The sequence below is a fragment of the Castor canadensis genome, chromosome 2, assembly GCF_047511655.1.
Source record: "Castor canadensis chromosome 2, mCasCan1.hap1v2, whole genome shotgun sequence".
In the NCBI taxonomy this organism is placed as follows: domain Eukaryota; kingdom Metazoa; phylum Chordata; class Mammalia; order Rodentia; family Castoridae; genus Castor; species Castor canadensis.
The window spans coordinates 195,813,902-195,840,772 of NC_133387.1; the positions used below are offsets into that span (position 1 = coordinate 195,813,902).

The following is a 26,871-nucleotide window of genomic DNA, read 5'->3' on the forward strand; positions in this document are numbered from 1 at the left end:
TGCTGTTGGGGTGACACCACAGGGTAGGGCAGTGTTTGTGGTTTCCCACTAGTGATATACATCCTTTTGTCTAATGGTGCAGAAATGACCAATCAGAAAAGCTAAGTATCTCCTCTGTGAGTAGATTCAAATTATTATTTTATCAAATATACATTGTCTGTACCTAGCTCACATGATGGTGGAGAGAATGAACTGAGATGAGAGACGTTAAAGCCTTCAGAAAATTTTAGGATCCAGATGCACATTTTGTGTAGTAAGTAGTATGTTAGATTGGATGAACTAACCAATATTTTTTTCCAAGGAAAGAAATGTGAAAATATGTCCGAGTTAAGGAGTCTATGTGATAGGAAGTTTTCTAATATTTTACATGTAGGGATCCACTTAATCCTCAGAGCATCCCTTTAAAGTAAAATTGTCTCCATTTTTCAGTTAAGAATATGGAAGCACAGAGGAAATTAAAGAATTGTGCAAAGGCTCCACTGGTAAATGGTGAGATTGGGATTTGAACTCAGAGACTCTCACTCCAGAATTTGTAACAGATTATTTCCACCTTTGCTATTACTGTAGCATCTTTCCAAAGAGAAAGATGTCTTAGAAAGACCATAGTGGATTTGGAAACAAATGTCCACCTGGGTGAGTTATTTCACGTGAGCTAATTAATTGAACCCTCAAACTAACCCTGTGGGGAAGAACAAGTTATTTTTCCCGTGTACAAATCTGAAATCCCAAGCACAGAGTTTACCTTGCCATAAGTCTCTGAGTCAGTGTTCCACTAGGAATTTTATTGTAAATGTTCTGCCTCCAAACTTTTAAAAAAGGCTTTAACAAGTATCTTCTACCAGTGGAAGCTGCTTCAGTCCTTGTTCACCAAGGTGAAGAGCAAAGGCATTCCTCAGCTTCTCTGCTCTTCATTTAAAGGCATGGCGTTTGCTTTTATTTTGACTGTACTTAGAGATCCTCAGATGGAAACTACCCAAAACCATATGTATTCAAACATCTTTATGATCCCTGCTGGGTTGAGAGATAGCTTTTAGTAATCCCACCAAATCAATTCCTGCTGACCAACCTCAGGGGTCATCCTAAAATACTTAAGGAATTCTCATCTATTGCATCCTCTGATCAGGCAAACATTTTAACTCTTCTTTGAAGAAGAAAGGTAATTTTGTACCCTGCTGAGGGATAAGATAGGACTAAATTGTATTTGAGTGGAAAATGCTATTATCATTTTAAGGGTTTGATTACCAAAATAGACTAACTCCTAATTCTAGATTGCCTGAGAAGATTATGGGATTTCAAAAAGTTTTTCCAAACCAACAGCACTGAATTTCTTGTCTTCATTTTTTTTTTCTACTACTGTCATCTCTCAGAATAGTTCTCTGTGGTTGACTGTGTGTTTTCTAGAAAATCCATTACCTTATTTAAGTTTACTGGATCCAGGATAACAAAATGTCCTTAGTTTTTTTTAGCTTTTTCTTTGTCTTTTCTTTTTTGTTTGTTTGTTCTTCATGTACTCTGAAAGGGAGGTATGTGAGCAGGGTCATAGGAGATGTGGCTGTATTAATAACCAGCTCCCCACATGTTAGTGCAATGAATATAGTGTGTCCAGAGACCTAGGCTCTGGCATTTTTCATTGACTCTGACACTTGACCCTTGAGGGGCTTGGTTTCCAGTAAGGAGGCAAAGGATTGTCAGGAGGAAAGCTCTATGACAGCGGTGACTGTGGCATTCTTTTCATTTCTTTTTCTCTAGCACCTTGAACCATATAGTCAGTAATAGTGGAGATCAAGAAATACCAACTGAATGAATTATTAAATGTCAAAAAAAAGGTTAGTATTTTAGAGCCTTTAAATTGATCATGCTTCTTCCTTTTCATTCTTATTTCCTTTCCTATTCTTTGAACATATATCGAATGTCATGCTACTCTCTGTCTTCATGCTTACTCTTCTCCCTACCTTCTTGCTCCCTAGACTATCAAAAGTTGATATCAGAGGTCAACTCCAAGGCCACTTCTGAGACTTTCCCCCAATCCTATTAAATGAACTTAAACTATTATTTCCTCTTGTAGATCTGCAGAACTTTGCATTGGTGTTGTACTAATTTATTTATTCATCCCAGAGATATTTATTAACACCAACAGTATAATAGGCATTGAACTATGATTTTACCTGAAATATCCCATTTGAGCCTATAGCCATCCAATAATTTTTCATTATTTCATTCATTCATTGAATGTGTATTAGTTGACAGATCCTGTTGTAGGTATTGAGATTAAACTATAATAAAGTTAGAAAACATCTAACTCTCAAGGGACTTACATTCTAATGAATTGACACAAACTTGGAAACAAGTACAGAAATTAATGTTTGTCATAGTCTTTACAGTTGGGCCTTTGGAAGACAATTAAGACATGCGGATGGACCCTCATGTTAGATTATTGCCCTTATAAGAAAAGATGTGAAAGAAATGATCTGTCTCTGCAAACCAGGAGGAGAACCCTCACCTATACTCAACCTGTTGGCACCCTGATCGTGGCCTCTAGGACTGTGAGAAATACATTTCTCTTCTTTATAAGGCACATAATCTCTGGTAATTTGTCTTAGCTCCCAAAAATGACTAAGAGACCAGATAATTTGAGATAAGTTAAACCATTAAGGACGTAAAAGTTGTTAACGTAAAAGAGAGTAACAAAGCCAGGGAATTATAACTATTTCAAACAATATATTCCTTAAGGGCAATTCTGCAACCTAAGCATGTCCGCATTCCCCAGTGACTTGGTCAAGATACATAGTTGGGTCATTCAAAAATCTTAGAAAAATAGTGGATAGACGTGAACTGATGATCTGTAAGATCACTTCCAGCTCCCAGTCTGTGCTACTGAGTGTGAAGCAATGGATAAAAGGTTTAAGCGTGACATGAGGCTGGCCAAAGCAGCCCATTTCCAAGAAGTATGTCAGGTGCTCCCTGGGCCTGGGCAACAACAGTCTCAGGCCTGAAATGTCCTGATCCAATAGAGGACAGGCAATCCTTTACCCAGTCCCTAGAGAATTTTCCCATGGACTCCGGAATGCACTGTACTTTTTTTGGCAGAACAAATTACCTTTGTAATTATGTTTGGTTTAGGTGAATACAGCAGTAAATTTGCATTCTCCAAGTTCACAACATGGAATGGTACAAAAAAGTATAACAAGGGGTGAAGGATTTCCTGTTTAGGATTACAGTTTTGTTATCCAAAGCTTAGTGTTTTCACACATGATACTGCTAGTGAATACTGCTAATGTAATGACAGGTAAAAGGAAAGGAAGATAATATTAACTGATGATAACCAAATGTAAAAAAGAATTTTAAAATCTCACAAACACAAACTGTAGGCTCCCTCATCTAAACGCCATTTATTCGATTCCAAAATTATCTTCTCAGCTAGTAGGAGGTTCTGAGTTGTTTACTAAGGAGTAATGATGAAGTTCCACGAATTGAGTCATACATTTGCTCCCAGGAGATCTCTTTCCCAGGCTTTAACCACGGAGTTTTATGACAGTATTGGGTTTTTCTCTGCAAACCTTACCCAGCTCTTATCAGAATGAGACTGACCTGTGTGCTTGGCACTCAGCTCCAACAAGCTCAGATAATGGGGCCAGACAGCAAGCCTGCTTTTGAGGTCAGAAACTTGCAAACTGCTTTGATTAGTTGCTAGTTGAGTGGGAAGTGGAAACAGGAACTGTAAGGTCAAGAATGCATTAGCCTCACCTTGAGTCAGAGGAGTGAGTTCCCAGGGTCTGGGTACTACACTTTTGTTTCAAACTTTGTATTAAGTCTCTCTAGTTGAAACCACATAAATGATTCTGAAATCCCCTAAGAAAAAGATCAGTTTATGAAAATGATATTTCAAATTAACTGTTATTTCATTTACATATAATACTTCACAGAATACTAACCTGGCTATTGAATATGTTACATTCATTTGATACAGTTATGCCTGGATGTGTAGAGTGAAACTGTATCAAGAAACACACGGCAATATTCGTGTTTTTGAAAATAATGGAAAACTCCTTGAATGCTGTATGGCTGACTCCCTCATGATTCTCTGACAGTATTTCTCCCTTTATTTGATAAACATATCACTTACTGAATAACATTTAATGCATCCTTTTCTTTCTGGTATTATGCAAGCTGTGTTCATGTGGTTTTGTCTTTTGGACTCCAAGTAGTGTTTTCTTTCTAAAGTCAGATCTTACAAGTTTTAATTAGCAATGGAATAATTTGAGTTTATGGAGATAATGACTTTACTAAGGGATTTTAGTAACATGGCCTTAATCTTCATACTGTTTGTGATTTCCGTTTTCTCTAATATTAGCTTTAATAATGTAACTAGCTTTTGGCCACGACAAAGATAATCTGTTTATATAATGCCAGTCAAGTACAAAGAAATTTAACAGTTCTTGAAAGTGTGAATTTCAGCACAGAGTTATGAAGTGGTTTGTTGAATTTCAAGCATGAAACAAGAGATCCTGGGAATGTGCGTGTTCTCAGTGGTAGAACACTTGACTAGCACACCCAAGGCTCTGGGTTTGATACTTAGTGCTACACCACTGCTCTCCCTCCCTCCCCCCCCCCCACACATACAAAAGAGAGAGAGAAACAAGCTTTTCTTTCTCAAATGCAATAACAAAAATAAAACTTGCAAACAAAAAAGAGTGCTCACTCTATACTGGGTATTGTACTAAGCCCAAGGAAATGAAAGTATGAATAATTCAGACCAATGTTTCTCCTTTTTGTTTTAAACTTGTAATTTTCCTAAGGTAACAGAATAATTTCCTCAGCCATCCATTTTCCCTTGGTAGTATAAGTAGTCTTTAAGATTAGCTTCATGTTATCAAAAATGCAATCTTTAATAATTTCCGGGCTCCTGGTGAACTGAACTACATGTTCTTTTTGAAATGCATTTAAGGAATTTATGAAAACACACTTAGCATAAATCAAGGAGGTTTGTTTGCCTTATAAAAAGGATTCCTTACAAATGAAAAAGGTAATGATGAAAGAATAGACCCAGCCTCAGGTTCAGATTGTAGAGCCTTTTAATAACCACACTCACTTCCTTGAAGACAAATTTTTTAGCACCCTATCTCTCTGCTTTCTTGTCTTTTCCAGTTACTGTAGGAATGATGAATTAGATAATGTGTAGAAAGGGTTTCATGTAGTGCCCACCAAAATATTCAATGTTCCATAAATGGCAGCCATTACTGCAAAATAGTCACAGAATTTTCTTAATACTAAACAAGTATTCACAAAATAGAAATCTGCACCTAGCTTCTTAAGAACACAGAGAGACCTCTGATAGTATTTCCTAGTTGTAAATTAAATGTTCACTTCTCATTTGTCTGTAAAAAATCATGATGGAAGCTATTAGCAAAGCTGTGTTTTGCAGTTTGCAACTTTCTGCATAGCCCCTTATACAACTTCGATTGTAAGCTTTAATCAACCTGTTGACCACCCAGCTCTCCTCTCCAGGATCACTATGCTTTCTTTAAGTCATGACACATAAACAACAATCACTGATTGTCCATCCTTTTTCAATTGAATGCATGCTTCTCTCTGTATCTGCAAAGGCACGTCGATCCCTCTGTAGCTCTCCAGTGTTGTTCCCATGGTACTTTTTAATGACCTCTCCTCAACTCCCTGGAGATGCTTTCTTCTTTACTCACTGGACTAGGGTTTGCTCTAATCATTGCTTATTGTATAAGTTCATTTTAAAGAAGTCAGAAACTACCATGTACAAAATGTTGTCTTCTATTAGAAGAACTTTTAAGAAATATCTTGACATTAACATCAAGATTATATATATGATTACTTGATAATTCATAGCAGTTCTAGATTTAAAAATTGTACTTTATTTTCAGTAGTAATACATGGAAAATTTGTAAGATTAACTTAAGTCAGTGGAAATCAGCAAGCATGTGCTATCTCTGAAGGATATTTTGCTATTAAAGATATATTTCTTCAATTAATGACATTTTCCCAGTAACAGAAGGCTCCTAGCCAGGTTTCTTAAAACTGTAAGAATCATACGTTATTAAATTTCACAGGCAGATTCTCTAACTTTGAAAGATGCACTTTGATTCTTGTTAATTATTGATTAACTTGAACTCTTGATATCCTTATATTATATTTTCTTGCCAAAACTAACTGGTTTCCTGCCAAGTCCTTTCCCATATTATGTGTACAAGAGCTGGATCGATGATGATCTGTACAAAGTATACTTGTAAGGATTTGGTCACATCAGAGTTTGATTGATCCTGTGTGTTTTTAACATTTGTTTTATTCCACCCTTATAGACATTAGGACATTGGTGTATTATCATTTCTGCATTTATTGTTTAGACTGCATATAAGAAATTCAGATACCAGAAGCCTTTGTTCTAAAGAATCTCCCCTGTGGAGTGATCCAGGACCCAGGCTTCCACATTAAGTGTTATTTGAATTTCCCTAAATGAGTCATGAACAGAGCAGAGTGTGTCTTCAGCAGGTAAAGAATTCATTGAAGGAAATACATCAGTTGTGTGTCTGTTAATTATTGTCTTATGAATCCCGACAAATCCCTCTGCATGTATTTCAAATTGCAGAAGAAACACCTCTAAACATTAGTTTGATTAAAAAACAAAGGTTCAATTAACAGATTCTTTTTTTCCCTGGCTCTGAGGAGTGAATATAAAATGGCAAACAAAAGGAAAATTTTCAAAATAAAATGATAGAAAATACTACGACGAATATCTTTTGAAACTTTCCCAAAGTTAGTTATCCTTGGTAAGTTAAAGATTGTTTTGACTGAAAGCTTTTAAAAACTCCAAGTAACTGCATATGTGTTGTTTTAAGTGGTGGTGGAATACAGCCCTCTAGCAATGCATAGTTGATGGCTTTTCAACACACGTGCCACATAATCACCTAGGATGAAAATGAACAGCTATCCTCTGTGAGACTCAGGAGCAGGTGATACAGCTAGTCATCCCAAATGTTTGGGATACTGGCCTGGCAACAGCTGTCTCCAAAGACAGAAGTTCCCAGCTCTGCCATCAAGGGATAAGAGAGGGATGCTGTTGGACATCCTTTGCAGGCAGTCAGTTGTTGAGATTGTTTGGGCTTGTTCTTGCAAAGGCATGCATGGGTTATTATTATATATTAATTATTGTGATTTACTATCAGCTGTCTTTGAGGTGGGCCCACAGGCACTAGTGCCAAAGAAGGGTTATCTGGAGATTTCTTTTCTGAAAATGGAAATTTCCACTTGTATATTAGTCTTTAATAGCAAAAATTATTATTGAGAATAGTTATTACCTGTAGTATTATTTTATCACCAGCTGTATTTGCTTTCAGTCTGTGAGTAATTGTGTTCACACAGAGCCTGACAAATAAATGGCTGTCTAACCCTGAGCTGATGATTAGTTGTCTGTTTTTATGGTACTTTTAAAGGTATTTAAGGTTGTTGTTGCATTAGGTAGAGCCAAATGTCATCATTCTACAAACCTTTATGTTCTACTCGATTACATAATTGATGAACAGAATTTCTATAAGAAGGCTTTTGTTTTCCAATACAGAATACATGGGTCACACCATTCAATAAGTGATACAGTAATACAGCAGATAGAGCTTTAGGGTCACATATAGTCTAATGTAACTTGTCTTTTTCATTGCTGCTTTAAAATTTTACCATTTTATTAAAACTAAAGGCTTACTATGTTTATTATGCATAAACACGTGTACACATGTAAATATATTTTAGGTCCTACTTCAAATCAGGTGTCTACATTTCTCTAGGGAGTCTATGTGGTGTGAAACACACTTTATTATCTTTTAGTCTTTGAGTTCTTTTTATTTTAAAGATGTCAGCTTTATGTGTTATATCTTATGTACTTTGACATTATTCTTTGAACTTTGTTTTTGATATCTTTTGGTTTTTTTATTTTATTTTATTATTCATATGTGCATACAAGGCTTGGGTCATTTCTCCCCCCTGCCCCCATGATATCTTTTGGATTTATACAACATCTTACATGTGCACGATGTATCAGCTTTTATGTTTTGTAACTTTAGCATTCATACATAGATAAACTACTTTCTCACTACACTTATGTAACTTATTTATCTGTGTTTTTGTGTACTACTTTAAGGTTTCATTTTTATATACCTCCCCAACTTTCTAGTCTATAAGCTTTATTCACATAAACTAAACTATGCATGCTAAGCTATTTAAAAAGTAGTGTATGAGAACATGCCATTATCTATACTTTCAAGAATACTCCAAACAGTAAAATGCACAGAAACGAGGGAGTGATTTTCATTTTAACATGCCAAATAATGATTGTCTCTGCCAAAACATAATTATGAAGCATTTTAATGTGAGGACATGAGCTAAGAATAAATTACTATGTTTAATGATATAAATTAATTCTCATTAGATTAAGACAATACAGATTAAGTTGCCTACAACCGCAGAACGATATATAGCATTATTTGCTGAGTCGGAAAGAACACATGGCTACAAGATGCACAGTAGCTAACTGAGTTCTTGTTCCTATGCCACTAATGAGTAGTTTGGGATATTGGACAATTCTTTTGCCTCTCTGAACTCCAGTCTGCTCACTTCTCAGAAAATCACTGGAGTCCCTAGATGACATCTGTAAGGTACAGTGAGGTACACATAGAACCAGCACTTCCTTTCATGGTCTGAGGGAACAAAGTAACCAAGTTATCAGCTCCTTTATTTTAGGATGCAAGATAGAGGAGCAGGTAAAGAAATCAAGAGCTAAATGTGTACCAAATTCCTAGAGCTAAGCAAATAGATATCTCTCCCCAGAAGAATGGACCTAGCTTTTAAAGATTTAACAAAGAACAGAAATGTGTTTTTTGGAATGTTTTGGTACATTTGAAATGATTACTCACCGTTTGTTCTATTTTAGGTTTCTTCAAGTGATAGAAGGGCACTTGCTCTGCTAAGAGTACCCATGGAAAAAGAGTTAGTCTTCCATTATCTTAGAGTTTGAAAATGCAGCAAGCTAACCAGGATGGTATTTAAATCATATAACACATTGTAACATAGGCACCAACCGATCAAAATGAACTCAGGCTATCAAGTTCTGATCATCCCCAAGTGTGCACTTGTCACTAGAGAAACTGGAGCATGAGGCAGAGTAGAAAACAAAGGAGCAATGTCTTTGCCATTCTAGTTGGGAAAAGAATCAACAAAGAAGCATAGGATCATTTCAGATAATCATAAATACTTTAATTAAAATTAAGCAGCTTAAGTATATAGAGTGTTCAACATGGGAGGTTGTTTTAAATGGACTGTTCCTAGGTGTTCTTTAAAGATTTGATACTTCAGTAGACGATTAAATAATGAGGAACCAGCCATTGGAACATTTGGGAGAAAACACATCCAGGCAGAGAGAATAGCATTGGATTAAACCTAAGTGTTGAAGGTGCTTGGAGTATTTGAATGTAACTGTAATGGAGTTATTGAGAAATGTAGGACAATCAAATCAAAAATGGATACCAGGAGATGAAGTCACAGAGGCAGGCAATGGTCAACTCTTACAAAGATAGATACAGAGCACGATGGAATGCTGCTGAGGAGTTTTAAGCAGAAGACAGAAATGATTTAATTTAGCCTTAAAAAAAAGGCTGACTGCCATGGGGAATGTGGACATTAGGGTGAGAGCTAACAGGCAGAAACTTGCTGGTATCTTAGACTTGTGAGGTTATGGTGAAAGAAATAAGAAATGATCACATTGAGGCTATATTTAGAAATTAAAATTGGTATGTTTCTCCTTATGCTGAGGTTCTTCTTTTAGGTCTAAAACCTTGGAGGTTCAGTATTTTACAAGGGATATCATTTCCTTTTATAAGCTCATTTTAAATATGTCATTTATAAATGATGGGAAACTTTTGAACTAACATAAAAGAAATTTTTCTTCTTTTAAATGTCTAATATTCATGTTACTAAGAGAAGATAAAGTTACATTTTATCTGGGATTTAATGAAGCCCTTTATCACTTGTTCCTGTAGAAGTTTCTGATTGGAATCCCATAACCCAGACAGCAAAGAAGCTAAAAGTTTCTTGTGTAACATTTCTCTAGGTATTTACATGTGAAAGGATTTTTATACTTTAAAAAGCTTAATTAAATATTTTCACCACCTGAATATGCAAAGAAACAATTTAGAGTCACAAAATTTAATAAATATTTTTATAAAATTTAAGGTTATCCTTCAAAGGATGTCTTCATAGAATCTTCTTCACCACTTCTCAGCTTTCTGCCTCTTCTGCTGTTGTGTTGACTCACATGGGACCCATGCCAACTTTCTTCCCCAACCCCACTGTCATGATGTAACCACACCATTTCTATTGCTGCTTCTAGCTTTGAAGGATGACTGCATAACACAGAGCATGCTGTTGATCTCCCTGAAAATTGGTTTTCTCATGGTTAAAATGAGGAGGTTGGATGAGATCATCCTGAACCTATTTCCAGATCCAAGATTTCAGAAATGTTCTTCAGATTTCTCATGTGGTCAACATGATCCATCACTTGCTTTACACTTTTGTCATTTGGGTTTGACAATTCCCAACTCTCTATCCCAAGTTCAAATCTCTCTCCTGAGGTCGCTTCTCATGCAGAGAACTTCCTCTTGCCATCTCTGCCTGTACACTGCATAATCACCTCAGACGTGTTATGTTCAGTAGGGCTCATTAATTCTCCCTGGGAGCTTGCTTCCTTTTCTGTATACTCTCTCCCAGTATTGAAGCTTATCTCTCACTTTAGTCTTCTACTCCACCTTTCTTGTAAGTAACCATGTACTTATCTTACAAGACTCCAATCCAAAAATGACCTTTTTACATAAAATTTTTCCAAGACCACCTCCTCCCCTGGTACCATTGCCCACCACCTTCCATTGTACTGATTAGACTGGTGTCAGATTATCTGCATCAGTTTATAGAGCTTTATTTCCTCTAATTTGTTTACATTTTTATTTCCTTGAGAGAAGACATAGCTCCTTATTTCCTTATGATTCAACCTCAGCTTAGAAAATGCACTATTTTGAAGGAGATAATTAAAAAATGTGATATGAAGAAGTGAAAATGATAATTATATTACCTAAAACTTGCTCTTGTCATTCTCTTATGTGTGCTACAATTTGGATATGGTGTGAGTGTGACCCACTAAGGGCTCAAACTGGGAACTTAGTCCCCAACATAAGTGGCAGCATTGAGAGGTGATAGGACCCTAAAAAGGTGGGGCCTAGAGGGAGGTCATTAGAGGATTGATGTAGTTCTCCTGGGACTCAGTCCTCTCTGGCTTCCTCTTTCATGGTGATGTAATCTCTCTCTCTCTCTCCGCTCCCCCCCTCCTTGCTCTCTCTCACTGTCACTATGATTTCATTTGTCATTAGGCCCTCACTAGAGGACTAATACATGGGGTGCCCAATCTTGAACTTTCAGCCTCCAAAACTATGTTTTGTAAGCCTTGTTTCTTTACTAAGTACTCAACTTCAGGTATTTTGTCATAGGAATGAGACATGAACTAATACATCTGACAGGTATCTTCTCACCAATACTTATGTTAAGACCTGGAAAAAACACTGGCTCCTTTGCCTCCTTCCCAGTCTTACTTGCTCACCTGCTTCTGAACATCCACTTAAATTCCGACCTTCATTTATTCACCCTTTTCACGTTTATTATTTTGCAAACTGTGCAGACCACATTTTCTGTTTTCTGTTTCTTTACCACCTTCCCTGAGGTTGAGATTAGAATAATGATGTATAGTCTGTTTTAAATACATGTTCACTCCTGGAACCCTACATTTGACTCAGTTCTTTTCTTGGTAAACTGCTGAAATTTCCTTCAGCACAGACATTTATATATAAACCAGTCTCATCATGAGCAATTAACAAACACACCTCTAGCTCCTTAAAATGTTAATGAAATTTAGACCTGCTACTTAACTCTGCTCAGTAAGTATACCTGGGTAAATAAGCTGTCAGACTTGATTGCTGAATATTTCTCAGCATCTCAAAATACCTCCAACTTACTGGTCAAGATGAATGAAATTCACCATGGTTGTGTCTTTTAGCAAGGAAAAGAGGACATCTGTGACCTGTAAAAATGGTAGAATCCATTCTTCTTCTCATTATGTTTTTTTAATTTACTGGTGCTGGAATAATTAACATGAAAGTCATATACGAATGGCAAATAGGTTTGCCTTTTGGGAGAGATTTCTTTCTGTGAGGTCCACGGCTGTCATAGATCCTTCCAGGCTTGTCTGAGATAACATTCTCAGGTCTGCTTTTTGCTATCTTCTTGAGCAACTTTGTCACTCCAACAATCATTTTCTTCCTCCTGCCATTCTTCCTGACATTTGTTGGTAGAGTCAGAAACAGACTTTGGAAGTTAGTTTATTCTTGAAAAGATCACCACTATCATGGGCTAACTCAGCAGGCAGGGTTGAACGTGATATAGAGCCTACTTTAAACCAAATGAACATCAATAATGATAATCATTATTATTACTCTCTATTAAGCACTGTATTAAGTGCCAATTGTAATTACATAATTAATGCATTCAATTCTTGAAACAGCCCTGTAATTTAAACATCGCAGCCTGTTACAGATGAGGAAAGAAAGGATTAGAGAGGATAAGGAGGTTGCCTGAGGTCACACACCAGTAGATGGCCAAGTTAAAAATTTGAGTGTCTGTCTGCACATTTTCTCTTTCACAAGTACTTACAACAGAATGTTAATGCATTTGTCTATGTCTGAAATGAGAAGGGTTCTTATGCAGAGATGCTTAAGACAAATGGTGACCTGTTCGGTAAGAATGCAGCCCCATGTCTGTTGTCACTTAGGTAGAAGAAGATTCAGAAGGCTGTGATGTTGAAACTGTGCACATAATGAATTGAACAGAGGATTGACTGACTCTTATGGATGTGTCTTTACCTTCTAGGAAGATTTTCAACCTGCAGCAGCCTCAGAGACCAATTGGGAGTCAGTCACAAGTGCTATCTCAGTAAGTAATTTATTATTCTGTTGCCAGTGAATGAAACTGATGGACTAGGTAAGGTGAACCCAGATGAACTTCAACTGCACTAAGCACCTGTGGCTTGACCAGAAGCCAGATCTCAGGCAAATATGTTCACCAAGTTTATCCTAGTTATGGTAGTTTATGCCACACACCCTTTTTAGCTTCTCTTTCAGAAAGATTTTCAGGAATTGCCTGTATAGCATTGTAGGAACTTGAGATAATCAATGACATAAATATTTGTCAGTTACAAAGAGAGAATTCCAACAAAATGCCTTTCCAGACACACAGAACTGATCCATGGTCCCAGTTAGATTGGGAAATTTTGAAATAGCTTTTGGGAATATTCCAGGGGAAGCCACTAACTTTTGCAAGGGTCTTTTCAGACTTCAAAAATCCCAGTGTTTACAGTAAGATAACTCAAGTGCAAATCAGACATATACAGTATTCTACTTGACTTGAATAAAACATAACTTACCCTGAAGCTGTAAAATGGTACATGCCCCAATTTTTTCCTCCAAATTTAGCCCTTCTCAGTCTTCTGTCTCATTATCTACTGAGCAGCACATGTTTTCAACAATCCTACATGTAGCACTTACAGAGCGATACAATGCAAGTAATAAATGCAATTGTTCATAAAAAGGTCAAGAACTTAGAGAAAGTGTGCCAGGGTTCAAAAATGGGTCCTGTGGCCAAATCAATTCACTTTTGTTTTCAAAGATGATACTATCTTTTGTCTGGAGTGGAGGGTTGGTGATGCTGGCATTCGTCACTTGTAAGTGTTTTTTTCCTTTGTTTATTATTTTGTGAGGGATCTGAGGTTTGAAGCAGGGCCTAGCACTTGCTAGGCAGGCAATCTACCACTTGAGCCATGCCCCCAGGCCTTTTTGCTTTAGTTATTTTTCAAATAAGGTTTTGTACTTTTTCTTTGGGGCCACCCTAGGACCCCATTCCTCCTGCATCTGCTTCCTATATAGCTGGGATGATAGGCATGCACTACACCATGACTTATTGATTGAGATGTGGTCTTGCTAACAGTTTTGCCAGGGTTGGCCTCAAACCTTGATCCTCCCAATCTCCACCTCCCAAGTAGCTGGCATTACCAGCTTATACTATTAGCCACTATACCTAGCTGTAAATAATTTCTTAATTATCGTCATTGTGTCTGTCAACTGCCCTGAGTCAAAGCTCAAAAACCACAGTAAGCCTCATCCATAGGATGCATTTATGTTCTACCTATAGTTTGGATTTGCACTTCAGTCCCATCCTGGAAGGGATTGGGTTTCCCCTACTCCCCTCCTTCCCAAGGACTGGAAATCCCTTAAGAGTATTTTCCTGGAGAAATACCTGGGTCTATGATGCACAGCAGGCATTGGGAAGGGCCACCTGAAGATTCCTTTGCAGCCACTTCCCTCAGAGCTGTCATAAGAAGCTTTCACTTCTGTTCAGATATCTTGATTGATGTCCTTACTTTTATTTCAAAAAAAGAGGGACAAGTTTTAATTTCAGAGCTTTTATATGCTACACTGCTTCTAACTTTGGTCAGCTCACTTTCATTTTTTGGATCTTCAACCCACATTATTGTGATGCAAGGTATATTGTGAATTATCTGGTGAATATAAGCCAGGTGGGCTGCAAATTGTCCAGGTAGTACAAGGTGAATGGGGACTTGGAATTATAGTGCTGAATTGTGTTATTCACCCATAACATGCAATGTCAAGAGAGATGTGAAAGATGTGCTTCTGTTAGGATTTGGCTCACCACACACAACCACACACACACACACACACACACACACACACACACGCTCTAGATTAAAGAGCTCAAATATGGCCACACCAAGATGGCTGTAGAGGGTGCCTTTGTCATGACTTGAACTATTAACAAATCCCTAAACTCTGCAGTAATGTATGCAAAGACCATGTGAACAGATAAATGATTAACTGGATATACCTGTGCAGAATACAGCAAGCATTCATGCAGGTAATTAAGCTAGCATGGCAGGAAAAGTTTAGTGCAAGATGAGGATGTCTACTTATTCCGATAAGGTTGAGTGAAAATTGGATGCATGGTTTCTAAGGAAGGAAAAGAGAGAACGGGAGGGAAAGAGAAAGGAAAGAGAGGAGGGAAGGAGAAGAGGGAGAAAGGGAGTGGGGGAGAGAGGGAGGGAAGGAGTTTACCTTTACTTAGTTAGTTAGTTTAGTTAGTTAGTTAGTTGGTTAGTTAGTTGGTTAGTTGGTTAGTTCTGGTCAGAAACATTCATCAGTCCATCTCATACTTTCTGCTCTACTACCCAATTCCTATCTCTGCCCCTCCACTTCCTTCCCCTATAGGGCAGGGCCTGTTGAAGTCTGCTCTCAAGTTACACCAATGGTAGATAAATGCTTTTGGGCCCTTCATCTTGCTATGAAGAGGGGACATTCCTCTGAGAGCAAGTGGTCTTTAACTGACTGGTTAAAGAGGGAGTAAGAATAATATTTGTGAGCTTTGTTGTCTGGGACTCTGTAGAACATATTATTTCTCCATAGGATTCTGCAGTTAAGTTTCAAGAAAGCAAGTTTTCATTAATTTCCACTTTCCCTTAGTAATACGAGATATTTGCCCTTGGGGGATCCTATTTGTTTGGCAGTTTCTTTAAAGACATTTAGAAATCATTTGAGGCTATGTGCTCTCTATTTCCTTGTTAATGGGTCATGAATTTTTACAGAGATGTTTGAATCATGGCTCATTTACCTCTAGATTGCGCAAGGGTTAGTGAAGTAAATGCTTGGAAACCTTACGTGGGTAAGTTTTATTTCCATGGCAAAATAAGATAATCCTTTCCACTCTTTCAGTGATGGCATGCTCCTCATTTAAAGAATATAATTCGACTATTTTAATGGCAACTGGGATCACTCACAAGCTATAGCACTTTTTTTCTTTTAATATGCTTCCCATGTGACTCTTGCTCTCTTAAGTCAAGAGAGCAAGTTTCATGGCTAATTATCCTTGTTGACAGTAAATAAGTTGGATAAAGTGCCAAATTTTATCAAAATGTCTCCAGAGTAGTCAAACACTGCTCACACAACATCTGCAATGCTAGGTGACCTGAAAAGGGGGGACATGGAGGCTAAATGTGGAAGAATGGAATGATTTATCCAAACACCTTTGGAGAGAGTTCCAGATTTTAATTCTCACCATTATTAATTGATATTTGAATGATTTGGGACCTTGAACCAAGAAATTAGATGAGTTAATTTTTATATTTCCATCAAGCTTATATCTTTTGAAATGATTACAGTTCATATAAATGAGAAGTTTTATGGTCCTCTTGGCTTTGACTACCAATTAATTGTTCTTATTTTAAAAAGACAGCAAGACAACAACAGAGTGCTCTGCGTGGTATTTAGACAGAAGCTGTCTTGCACATTCCTTCCATATAGGTGTATGACTGTTGTGTTTGACAGCCATGAGCTTTTTCCTGAGTACATTGAGCTGTATGTCACTCTTAGGGAGTATCCTATCACTCTCCATCAGTAACGGACCCCACGCTCACTGCGGATGCTCTAGACAAGACAATTGCAGAGTTTGATACTGTGGAAGACTTGCTCAAGCACTTCAATCCAGAGTCATGGCAAGAAGATCTTGAGAATTTGTATCTGGACACCCCTCATTATCGAGGCAGGTCATACCATGACCGAAAGTCAAAAGGTAAGAAATAGAGGCTTGCAGGTTCTTCCTAAGTGAATAGGAAAAGTAAAGGTAATAATAAGAATTAGTGATATAATATACTTAATCCATTCAAATCAGGTGATTACTGTAAGTCAATCATCACATATATGTTCTACAGCACAGTGTTCCAATGAAGTTCTGTGTTTATCCCAAACTCTGCTGTTTGTATATGACAAAGAAAGATTTGATCCAATGTGCCATAGTTTGGAGATGTTATATAAGCTTCTGGATCAATTTCTTATGTCTTGGAAAATAGGGCATTATTTATTAGTCCTAATTTTACAACAGAGGGAACCAAAGTCAAGGAATGTAAGTAATTTGCCAAAGACAGTGTGGCTAATTTAGAGTGGACCATAAATGAGCATCCTAGTCTCTGGCCCACAATAGCAATGCTTGTGTAACATCTGCAATGCCTCCCTGATAGAGATGAGGGTTGGCTTAGCACTGTCAGGGGTGGTGCAGGAGGCTCCTGTTAATAGCCAAAACTCAGTTGAAAGATTCTAAGTTTACTCATTTGCTCTTCATTCTACCAACATTTTATCGGGATCTACTGTGTACTTGGTGCCTGAGTGGTTCACGTACTTGTGAGGTATATGTCCTAAAGGAGAAGAAGGCATAGCATAGTTTGGAGATGGGTGACAGCATATGTTCAATTTGAAGTTCAGGAAAAAATTAATGAGGGGAAAAGAGAGAGGAACATTCAAGCAGAGAGAACATGATGAATTAAACTCTGAAATAAACACCATAGGTATACATCTGAGTGATGTGGTCTTAGGATGAGAGTGTTTATTTGAATGTAGAACTCAAATTACTTGATAACATTTGTTATTAAAATTTTCACTAGCAAGTCTTGTAAGGCTGGCTTCAGCACACAGATGTGAAGGTATGTAGCTGAGATATGGCTGGTTTCCCACACCTTGTATTATCAAGGGTACTTTTACAAAATGAGCCCAGGCTGCATTAGCACAACCAGTGAGAACATTTGCACTCAAGTGACTAATAAGTGTCTGCCTGGGCCTTCTGCTTGTGGCTTAGGTCATAAATCTTATATATTTTAAATGCACAGACAATGAAGGACAAAAGAGTCACAGGGGCCCTGATTTTATGGAGATCTGCCATGCGCAGATCACTGAAACCCTCAAAATTCACCTCCTCAGGGCTCAGATTGGATTCGGTTCAAAGAAGAAATTGCTTTTCTGTGAGGCCTTGCTGTATTTGGGTCTCTACTAGGTCAACTTGAAGGAAATCAAATATTCGTGTTTTGAAAACTCCAGCAAAAATATTAAAAGTGGTATTGGACAAAAAAGCAATAAATTCAGACTCTGTCTTTAAGCATCTTAGCCACTACAGGTATTCAAGCATCTGTTTTCTAGAAATACTAAAATTTAGAAATGACTGAAGTCCATTTTGTCCCAGATTGTGTTTTATTGGAGGCAGGAGTCCTAGATTCAAATCTTAACATGTTTTGTTCATTTTTTTGTGCCAGCAAGTCAGTTTCCTCATATCCAGTTTGTGTATAATGCCACCTAATTCATGCTCCCCACTGCCAGAGCACCTGCCATGTGACACTTGTTCATGAGTTTTTAGCTAGCTGTATCAACTTACACTTCTGAAATATGTGTGCATCACTTCCTTGGTGAAACATTCCTTGTGCCTTGTCCTCAGGCAAACTTGGGAGACTCTAAGTCACCACAGCACTACATGCCCTCCTATGCTATTACCCTGCTGTTGTGCTTTCTCTTAGGGAATCTGTGATTCCAGGACCTCCTAGAGGCCTTAACTCCAATTGAATATTTGATCACCTGGGGAACATTAAAAAACTACAAATGCCTAGTCCCAGTCCAGACACATTGACTCAGTAGAGCTTGGATATTGATGTTATTTATGGGTTCTTTGAGCATCCAGTGTTCAGAGCTACTGTTTTATAGATTGTTCATCTTGGATCTCTGACATATTTTGGAAGTTGAGTTAATGTTTGTAGAATTGAAGAGATTAATCTTGCATTCATGTATTTCTTTCTTTCCTTCTTTTTTCCCCCCATGGTCAAGATTAAACCCAGGCAGGACCTTGCACATGCCAAGCAAGTGCTTTACTACTTGGTGAATCACCCAGCCTAGCATGTCTCTAAAGTTTACAGAAACCTACCCTATAGACCGAGGAGTGTAGCTGTATTAAGAATGCCTTTGGTTACTGAAATAACCTTGCAAGAGCATTCAAGGTGACATCCTACTTGGTGTTTGTGACAAAATAAACATCATCTCTCTCCCCTGTTGGCTTAGTTCCACTTCTTAATCTCTTGTTTAAAATGACCAGGAGGTAGATTTGTACCAATTCATTTAACCCTGCCGAGTCACCACTGTCTCTGCAGTTGTATAAATCTGCTGATTTAATTGTTTATCACTCCACTGAGGCCAAGCCACCTGCATGTATCCCAAAGGCAAGGGAAGTCAGGTTTGATATTTCAGCTGGTGTTTTCTCTTTTAGATCTTGAAAATATAAATCTATGGCTTGGGTCCTGGTGTCTGAGGAAGGGAGCAGCGAATAAAGACTGGACACAGAAAGACAGCAATGGATAATTGGAGTTCATTAGGTGTCAGAAAAAACAAGGTCTCCAAAAAGGTTCCCTACTATCCACATAATAATGTATTAACGATGTTGTGCAGAAAAATTCTTTTCATTCATTCGTTTATCAAGCATCTTTTCTTCTGATTTTCCCAGACAGATCAAAAGTGACATTTTCCATGATTCTAAAGAGCAAGGTTCAAAGACGCTTGAATGTGAATATGCAAAGCGGAGAGCTTTACAAACTCTAAGAAAAAACACACACATTGGGTGAAGAACTTGCATAACAAACTAAAAGCTGCTAATATTCCAAAATTAAATTTTATATTTTGCTTCTGTTTTTCTTTGGTAGAAGGGAGGGTAGATGATGGTGAGTTGTCAGTTCTCCTGAAGAAGAGAGTTTAAAATAAGAAGAGAGTGGACATTAAAAGTTTGGGTAGAGGTGAGAGATAACAGTATTTGAGCCAGAAGTTCGGTGCACGAAGTCGACTTCTTTAAATTCACAAATAATAGATAAGCTCAAACTTGTCTGTAAAAATTTCTAGATTGAAGATAATGTAACAAGTTAATATGTCCAACGTTCAGTTTCCTAGCAGGGGAAAGGGTAGCATGTATAATTGAAATCTGTAGATAACTGCAGTTCTAAAACCCAGTTTTTGCAATAATTTCAACCTCATGCTTTCAACATCAAAGATGCCTAAAAGTCTTTAAAAAAAAAAAACTTCTTCAAATTTAATTTTCATTTACTTTTTCTAATGGGCATACTAATGAGTATAACAAATTCACACAAAATTAGGTAAAATTTTATGGATGTTCTTGCTAGAAGCTATGTAATTACCAGCTAAATGATTGCATGACCACTGTAGTTTAACTGAAGCTAATTCATTTAAAAGCTGTATTTCTGAACTTATAGGGAGTATACATTTCTTCATTCACAGCATACAATTCAACATCTCTAGATTAACAAATAATCAGCCCTGAGCTCTACTACACTGGATGAAGCTAACCAAGGGGTGATTTTTGGAGATTAACAATGCAAATGAAATTTATTCCTTTACTTATTCCAGGAGAACTTGACTTTCCAGAATAATAATGTGCTTGCCATAGAGAAACCCAGCACAAAGCTGGGAAAGGGGAATGCTGCTTTCACAGTTTTAGTGTTGTGATTAAAATAGAAACAAAAGCATTTGATCACCCTAAATTAATAGTTTTGAACTATTAATAAAAATACACTTTGTCCCAAAGAATAATCAATTTTACATATACATGCAAAATTGAAATGTATGCCTCTTTAAAAAAAAGTCAGTATTTTTATATTGAGTGGAACAAACATCTTGACATTAAATTAATTCAAACAATAAGGTTTAAAAAATATGAGTTTTTACAGACTCTAATCAGTTATCCATTGTAACTCTGAGACAGTTACTTGCCCATTTCTGAGGACTAATATCAATTCTTTTATTTCCCATTTTGTTCTGAGAGCTAAAATACTTGACTCTAGTTTGCAAACTACTTATAGGTAAATCACTGGCCTAAGAAACTGAGGAACAAATGAAATAAATATGTTTCTTATCAAGATGTTTGAGTGGTTTCCAAATTCTCTCAGGCAAGAATACCTCTGTCAAGAAGTTACTCATGTATTCCTGTTTCTTTGTCATGCTGCAGCATGCAAGGTTTTGCTTTTTCAAAATTGGTTTAGGGCTGGGTGTTGGCGGCTTATGCCTGGAATCCTAACTATTTGGGAGGCAGAGATCAGGAGGATTGCAGTTCGAGGCCAGCCCTGACAAATAGTTTGTAAAATCCTATCTTGAAAATACCCAACACGAATAAAGGGCTGGTGGAGTGACTCAAGTAGTAGAGTGCTTGCCTAGCAGGTATGAAGCCCTGAGTTCAAACCACAGTACCTCAAAAAACAACAACAAAAAAAGATTTAGAATAGGAAATAATATCTGAATGCATTAAGGAGTTAACATATATATATATTTGTTTAAATGAGGGCTTGTAAACTCTGTCTGCTTCTTTGGTACCTGGGTGAAAATTTTCAAAAGCCCCTTGACTCACACCTCTGCAGCTACCTCTCCGTACATGAAATGAGCAGAAGTATGGGGACATCAATTCACAATGGATTTGCTTTCCTAGTTTCTATTATTAGAAGAGGGTTAGCTTCTTTTGGTTTCCTAAACCACATGATTACATATCAGTTAAAGCCTGAGCTATATTAAAATGGTGTCCCATAAATTTGATAGAAACAGAACAAAAGAAAGAAGAGTGCTGTGGTGGAAAGGCTGTGGATTTTGAAGTCTTACAAACTTGGGATAAAATTCTAACTCAAATCCTAAAACAATAATTTTGGAGAAGTCACAGACTTCTGATCCTCTGCTTTCTGCATTTTGTAAGATGGCTCTACTTATATTGACTTTGCATTAGGATTAGATATCAGCAGAATATCTAACACCTAGTGTGCCCTCAATAAATGATAAGCCACTATTAGCTGAACTGCTTGCAAAGCTCTGTGCAGAACCAAGCTACTTCTCTGAACTCCTCTGCTCTGTTCTCTGTAAGGTTCTGAGATAATCACCAGGAATTGGAAAGCCTCATACACAGAATCAAATATTGCCATATTTCAATCTCTGTATAATCAGTACACTCAGTAAAAGTTTACAAAATAATTGCCAAGTACTAAACTTTCCTAGGATACTATTTACCCTTGAACTTTCTGGCACCATTTTGCTTGTTGGATGTTTGCTCTGCTGAGCCTTTTTTCCTTAAGACTTTAGCCACTCTTTATAATTTGTGGCTAACTCAGTTTGCCAGCAGGCATTGATGAAAGCATATTGTTGTCTGTAATTTTGCATGTGTCTATAAGGATGCATGCAACATTTGAAGAAAATTTCAGCAAGGGACAAGGAAATTGTCAGCTATTTCTCCCTAGGTGTCAATGCCACCTTTTCCTTGTCCATCTTTGTGAATTTTGTAATCACATTCTCATCAGCTAGAGGCATATCATATCATTCAAATGCAAGTTGAGAGGACAAATCCATTTGGCAGTGGAAAGCCACAGGTCACTTTTAGTGAGGTGAACGAATGTGCATTTTCCACAGCTTTTACTGTAATTGAAGGTGAGCATGTGTGCCCTGTGTTTCCTGTGCCCATTTTTTTCTGTGAATCATGCGGAAGCAGTACAACATCCTTTGGCTTTGCACCCCACTGGAGTTCAGGAAACACTTTCCTGGTCCTAGTAACATATGTGCACAGGAACTGCTAGCACTGAGATCTGATTCAGTAAGTGTCTTTACTTGCCAGGGACGGTGCTAAGTCCTGTGAAACTAAACTAAACACACATGGTCATTGATTTCTGACACTTTGATTAAGGTGCCGTGACCTTGCTTTCCTTTGTGATCACTAATTGTAGAATCTCAGGTGCTTCTCCGTGTAGGTGGTCCTGTTCTAAAACTGACCACATGCATTTGTTTTGCTCAATGAAACAATGATGTGGACATACTTATTGAGCCAGGATTTGGACGTGTGCTCCAGACACTCTACTTAATAGAATTCTAGCTTAATAAATTTCTTGACAAGAGACTGTTGTTATTCCCATTTTGCAGAAAAAGTAATTCAGAAAGCTTCTGGAACAACTGGAAGTAGAGAGGCATGATATGAACCTGGCAAAGTTTCATGGTATTTAAAGCTCATAGTCGTAGAAGAGAGAAAAAGAGACATTTAAAAAACCTGGATTCTTAATCAGCTCCTAACTTTTTTCTTATTTATCATTTCATAGATGTAGTACATACATCACCCAAGGGCCTGAAGTCCAAGGGTTCAGGGAATTGCCTTAGGATGCTGTCAACTGCCTTCATGTCTGACCCTTAACCTTCCAAATGTTCATTCAGCCGTCCTCTGATTTTTTCCAGCTCGCATTTGCTGAATGTCTTCTATGTGTCCAGTGACTGTAGACAAGTTACTTAACTCCTCTGCATCTCAATTTTCACATCTGTAAAATGGGAATCGTAATATTTAAGATGAAAATTTGCTAGTAGACCAATGAAATTTGGATTTCTGAAAGTATCTCACCACAGTGCCAGGGACACAGTAGATACTCAATTAATTCCCAATTCTTCATTGCTTCACAATCTTTTTAAACCTTGAAAATCATCAGTTGTTTGATCATGAAGAACATTTATTGTGATCTAGGTTAATTTTTATAAATGCAAGTGGTAAATGTTTCCATTCTTTATATATTAAACCAACAAATGGAGTTGTGAAATTTAGTGTATTTCATGATTTTAAGTTTAAAATATCCTCATAGTCCCTCCTTTCAAGTTATAAAATAATTGTTCTTTCCAGATTTATTTGCACTTCTAAATTGAAGTTGAACTGTGAAAATAGTTTTTACAATTACACTGTGATTTATAGAAGAGGGGTTCTGAAAATCAGTGAGACTGTAAAGCCCACAAAGATGAACAGACTCCTCCTGGGGAATTTATGAACCTTGAAAACAGCTGAGAGCCCCTGGTTGCTTAGTATAAAAATATGATTATTCATTTACTCCTCTTACCTCTCACCCCCACCCCATGTCATAAATCTAGTGTTGCAACATCAAAGTGAAATGGTTAGTGCTTTACATCACAGATTGTGGTGCTAGTCTCCCTTTGACAAAGGACATATTAGCACCTTGAGATAGATACACACCTGGGAGGCAGCCCTCTTGTTCTGTTCCCTATGTGGTACTGCTTATAGATTCCATGGGTCTTAGCAGCAGTCATGATGCATCGTGATTCATCCATGGGAGAGCTGGTTCTTGGACCCTAACTTCTCAGCTCTATACCACACACCAGGTTTGCTCTATACCACATACCAGATTAGGTTGGAGATAAGAGCCATTTAGCATACACAGTGATAATCTATGCACTCTCTGAAAGATAGTTGGGAAATTTTCTCCCTTTCTTTATGATACGAAAAGTTAATCTGAGAAAGTAAGTAACTTATTTGATGCTTCAGGTAGTAGTTACTGAGTACCTATTCTTTGCAAAGATATTGGGCACAAACATGATCCTTCAGTAGCAGCCTGATTGTTGAAATAAAATGGTTTTATAAGAGAGGATCTTCAATGAGATGCCTTTGATCTTGTCCTCTGGGACCAGGCACTAGGAGTGGAGGAATTAAGTATGATTAGCACTGATTCCAAGAACCGTACCGATCACCAAAGAGAAGCTGTGGACCAGTCTTTCCTTAACTTTGCAAAGGCTCAGTACAGCCACTATCAAAGCAAGGGCAATGCTCATATACGGCTCATAGCATTTATGAGGAATTCATGCAGTCATGTATGAGAACCTTCCACAGTTCCTGTACTAGAAATCTCATGGAGAGGATCAAAAAGCCCAGGCTGACTCTCCCTCTTTCCTAAGCCCTCATCTATTAGAAACTGAGCAAGGGTAGCATTCAGATCCCCACACTTGTACTCAGATCCCAGAATCTTATCACAGCCCAAACAACCTGTGACTGGGCTGCACTTTGAGGCTGGGGCTCCAGAAGGAGGGGTGCTCCCTGTGCACTATGCAGTGTGCCACCCTGGACCAACAGGTCCAGAGGAAACCCTGGACAGTGAGGCACTCTCAGCATTTCCAGGTGATTGTCAGTGTAGAGCCCCTCCCCAAATAACGTAACTGATGTCAAAGATCCATGACTCAAATTTAAACAGACAGAATTATAATATTGTGTGCATCTGTGTGCAATAAGAGGAGTTAGATTAAACTAATGGACCTTTGAATTAAATTTGGAACATCCTTGCTGCTCTGTAATGTTCAGCCATGGGGACTGAAGCAGAAATGGAAAGTGCAACCCTTCTCCTTGGACTCATATTCCTGGGCCTGCCTCCCTCCCACAAGGCTCACACCAGAGTCCTCCTTCCAACCATAGTACCAGCACCTTAATGGTTGCTCAGCTTCTGCTGGCTCCCCGCTCTGCTGAGCTGCCTAGTCAGTCTTCTCTGACTGGAAACTCAATATCCCCTGCAGAACGCCTGCAATCATGCTTAGAAGTTATTTGCATCCAGTCAAAAGAGCCTTTTAGTTCTAGTTCTAAATTGAGTGCCTGGGTGGTTTCAATCCCCTGATAAGCAGGCAGCTGGATTCTACAGCATTCACATGAAGCCACAGTCCTTAGTCACATCAGGGAATCGATGCATAAAACTGACAGTGCTGTAAATCTCTTTGTGGCAGATAAGAAGTAGAAGTAACGAGCTCTAGTCCGTAAACAGTTGTGCTGTGCGAGCAATGTGTTTTCAAAGGCACCAAGGCTTATGTGCCTTGTTTGGTTGTTAAGAGAACCTTGGGGTTTAACCGAGCTCCTGCAGGGAAGACATGCTGTAATTTGGCTCGGATGCCCCAACTTCAGTTCACATCCTGCAGCAATGCTTGCTTCAGGCCTGACCATGTGGGTTGTCTTCCTTCAACCATTGGGTTACCTACCATACCCCTGTTCTGCTTGATGTGGGAGGGGCTGTGGGGCAAAAGAGAGAAGGGCTGTAATTCCTGTTTTGCCATTTACTGTTCTCCTTGGCTAGCTCAAAAGGTTGGGGAGCGACTTACTGTAGTCACGTGTAAAGGTAACTAGCAGAAGGCTGAACAAAAGTAAGCAGTACTGGTACTCCCTTCTGGTCCCTGTCTGCTTTCACATGCGTCACGATCCCATTTTGCTAATTGTACCTCTTTTATACCTCAGTGTCAGACAAATGCATTCTCATTAGCACAGGCAGCAGATTTGGCCCTCTGCATCAGCCCTGTCTGTCCACGAGCCCAGCAATGCGCAGGCCAGCGTCAGTATTTATCTCAAGGTGACACTCGTAATGGATGAGTGCTGCACTTCTCAATCCATTTATGTAATCCTTCCTGCTTTGCTTGCAGTTATTTCCAGAACTTTAGCAGCAATAAAATGGTTCCCTTCCCAAGACAGAGTTCATTCAATTTAAATCTGGATTGAGTGTAGCTAAACTTATGACATATCTTTACAAAGGAAGAAAAAAAAGCAATAAATTATGCACCGTGATTATTTAGCATTTACTCAATCCACACAGTGTACTGGAATCAGTGTATAACAGTTTGGGATAAATCCCTACCCTTGAGAATCAAAACACAACCACAAGTATCTGAAAAGGCACTCACGGCAAGACATCAATCCAACTGTATTTAATTCCCTATTCTTGGGTCACCTGACCATTTGGCCAGTCTCTTTCTTACTCTGAATGAAATTTTCTGACTATAAGGGGTTAATGGACTCTTAGCCAACACTTGTGTCTTTTCCTTCAATTTGCCTCAGATATATTTTACTGTCATCATCCTTGGCCTTTGACCTTTGCCTCTAGAGACCACTCCTTACTGCTCCTGGAGCAGTTTTGGATTACGGCTAAGACACTCACTGGGGCCAGGTTAAGCATGGTGCAGGTCCTTGCATTTGTGGAATCCTCCTGTGGGGGCCTGGCTGGTACACTAAGACATGGTGGTAGAACATGAGCAGGCAAAGGGCTTCCTTCTCACTGCAGTCTCC

General features: G+C 38.2%; 1 protein-coding gene across 2 annotated transcripts in view; it reads left to right on the forward strand.

Annotated features, from left to right (window-relative positions):
* The window catches only part of Pdgfd (platelet derived growth factor D), a 230,893-nt gene that overhangs the window by 189,619 nt on the left and 14,403 nt on the right, over positions 1-26,871 (forward strand). For both annotated transcript variants that reach the window (XM_074066817.1, XM_074066818.1), the window contains exons 4-5: positions 12,982-13,044; positions 16,548-16,746. In XM_074066817.1, coding sequence (XP_073922918.1) covers positions 12,982-13,044; positions 16,548-16,746 — 262 coding nt within the window. The remainder of the gene's footprint in view (positions 1-12,981; positions 13,045-16,547; positions 16,747-26,871) is intronic.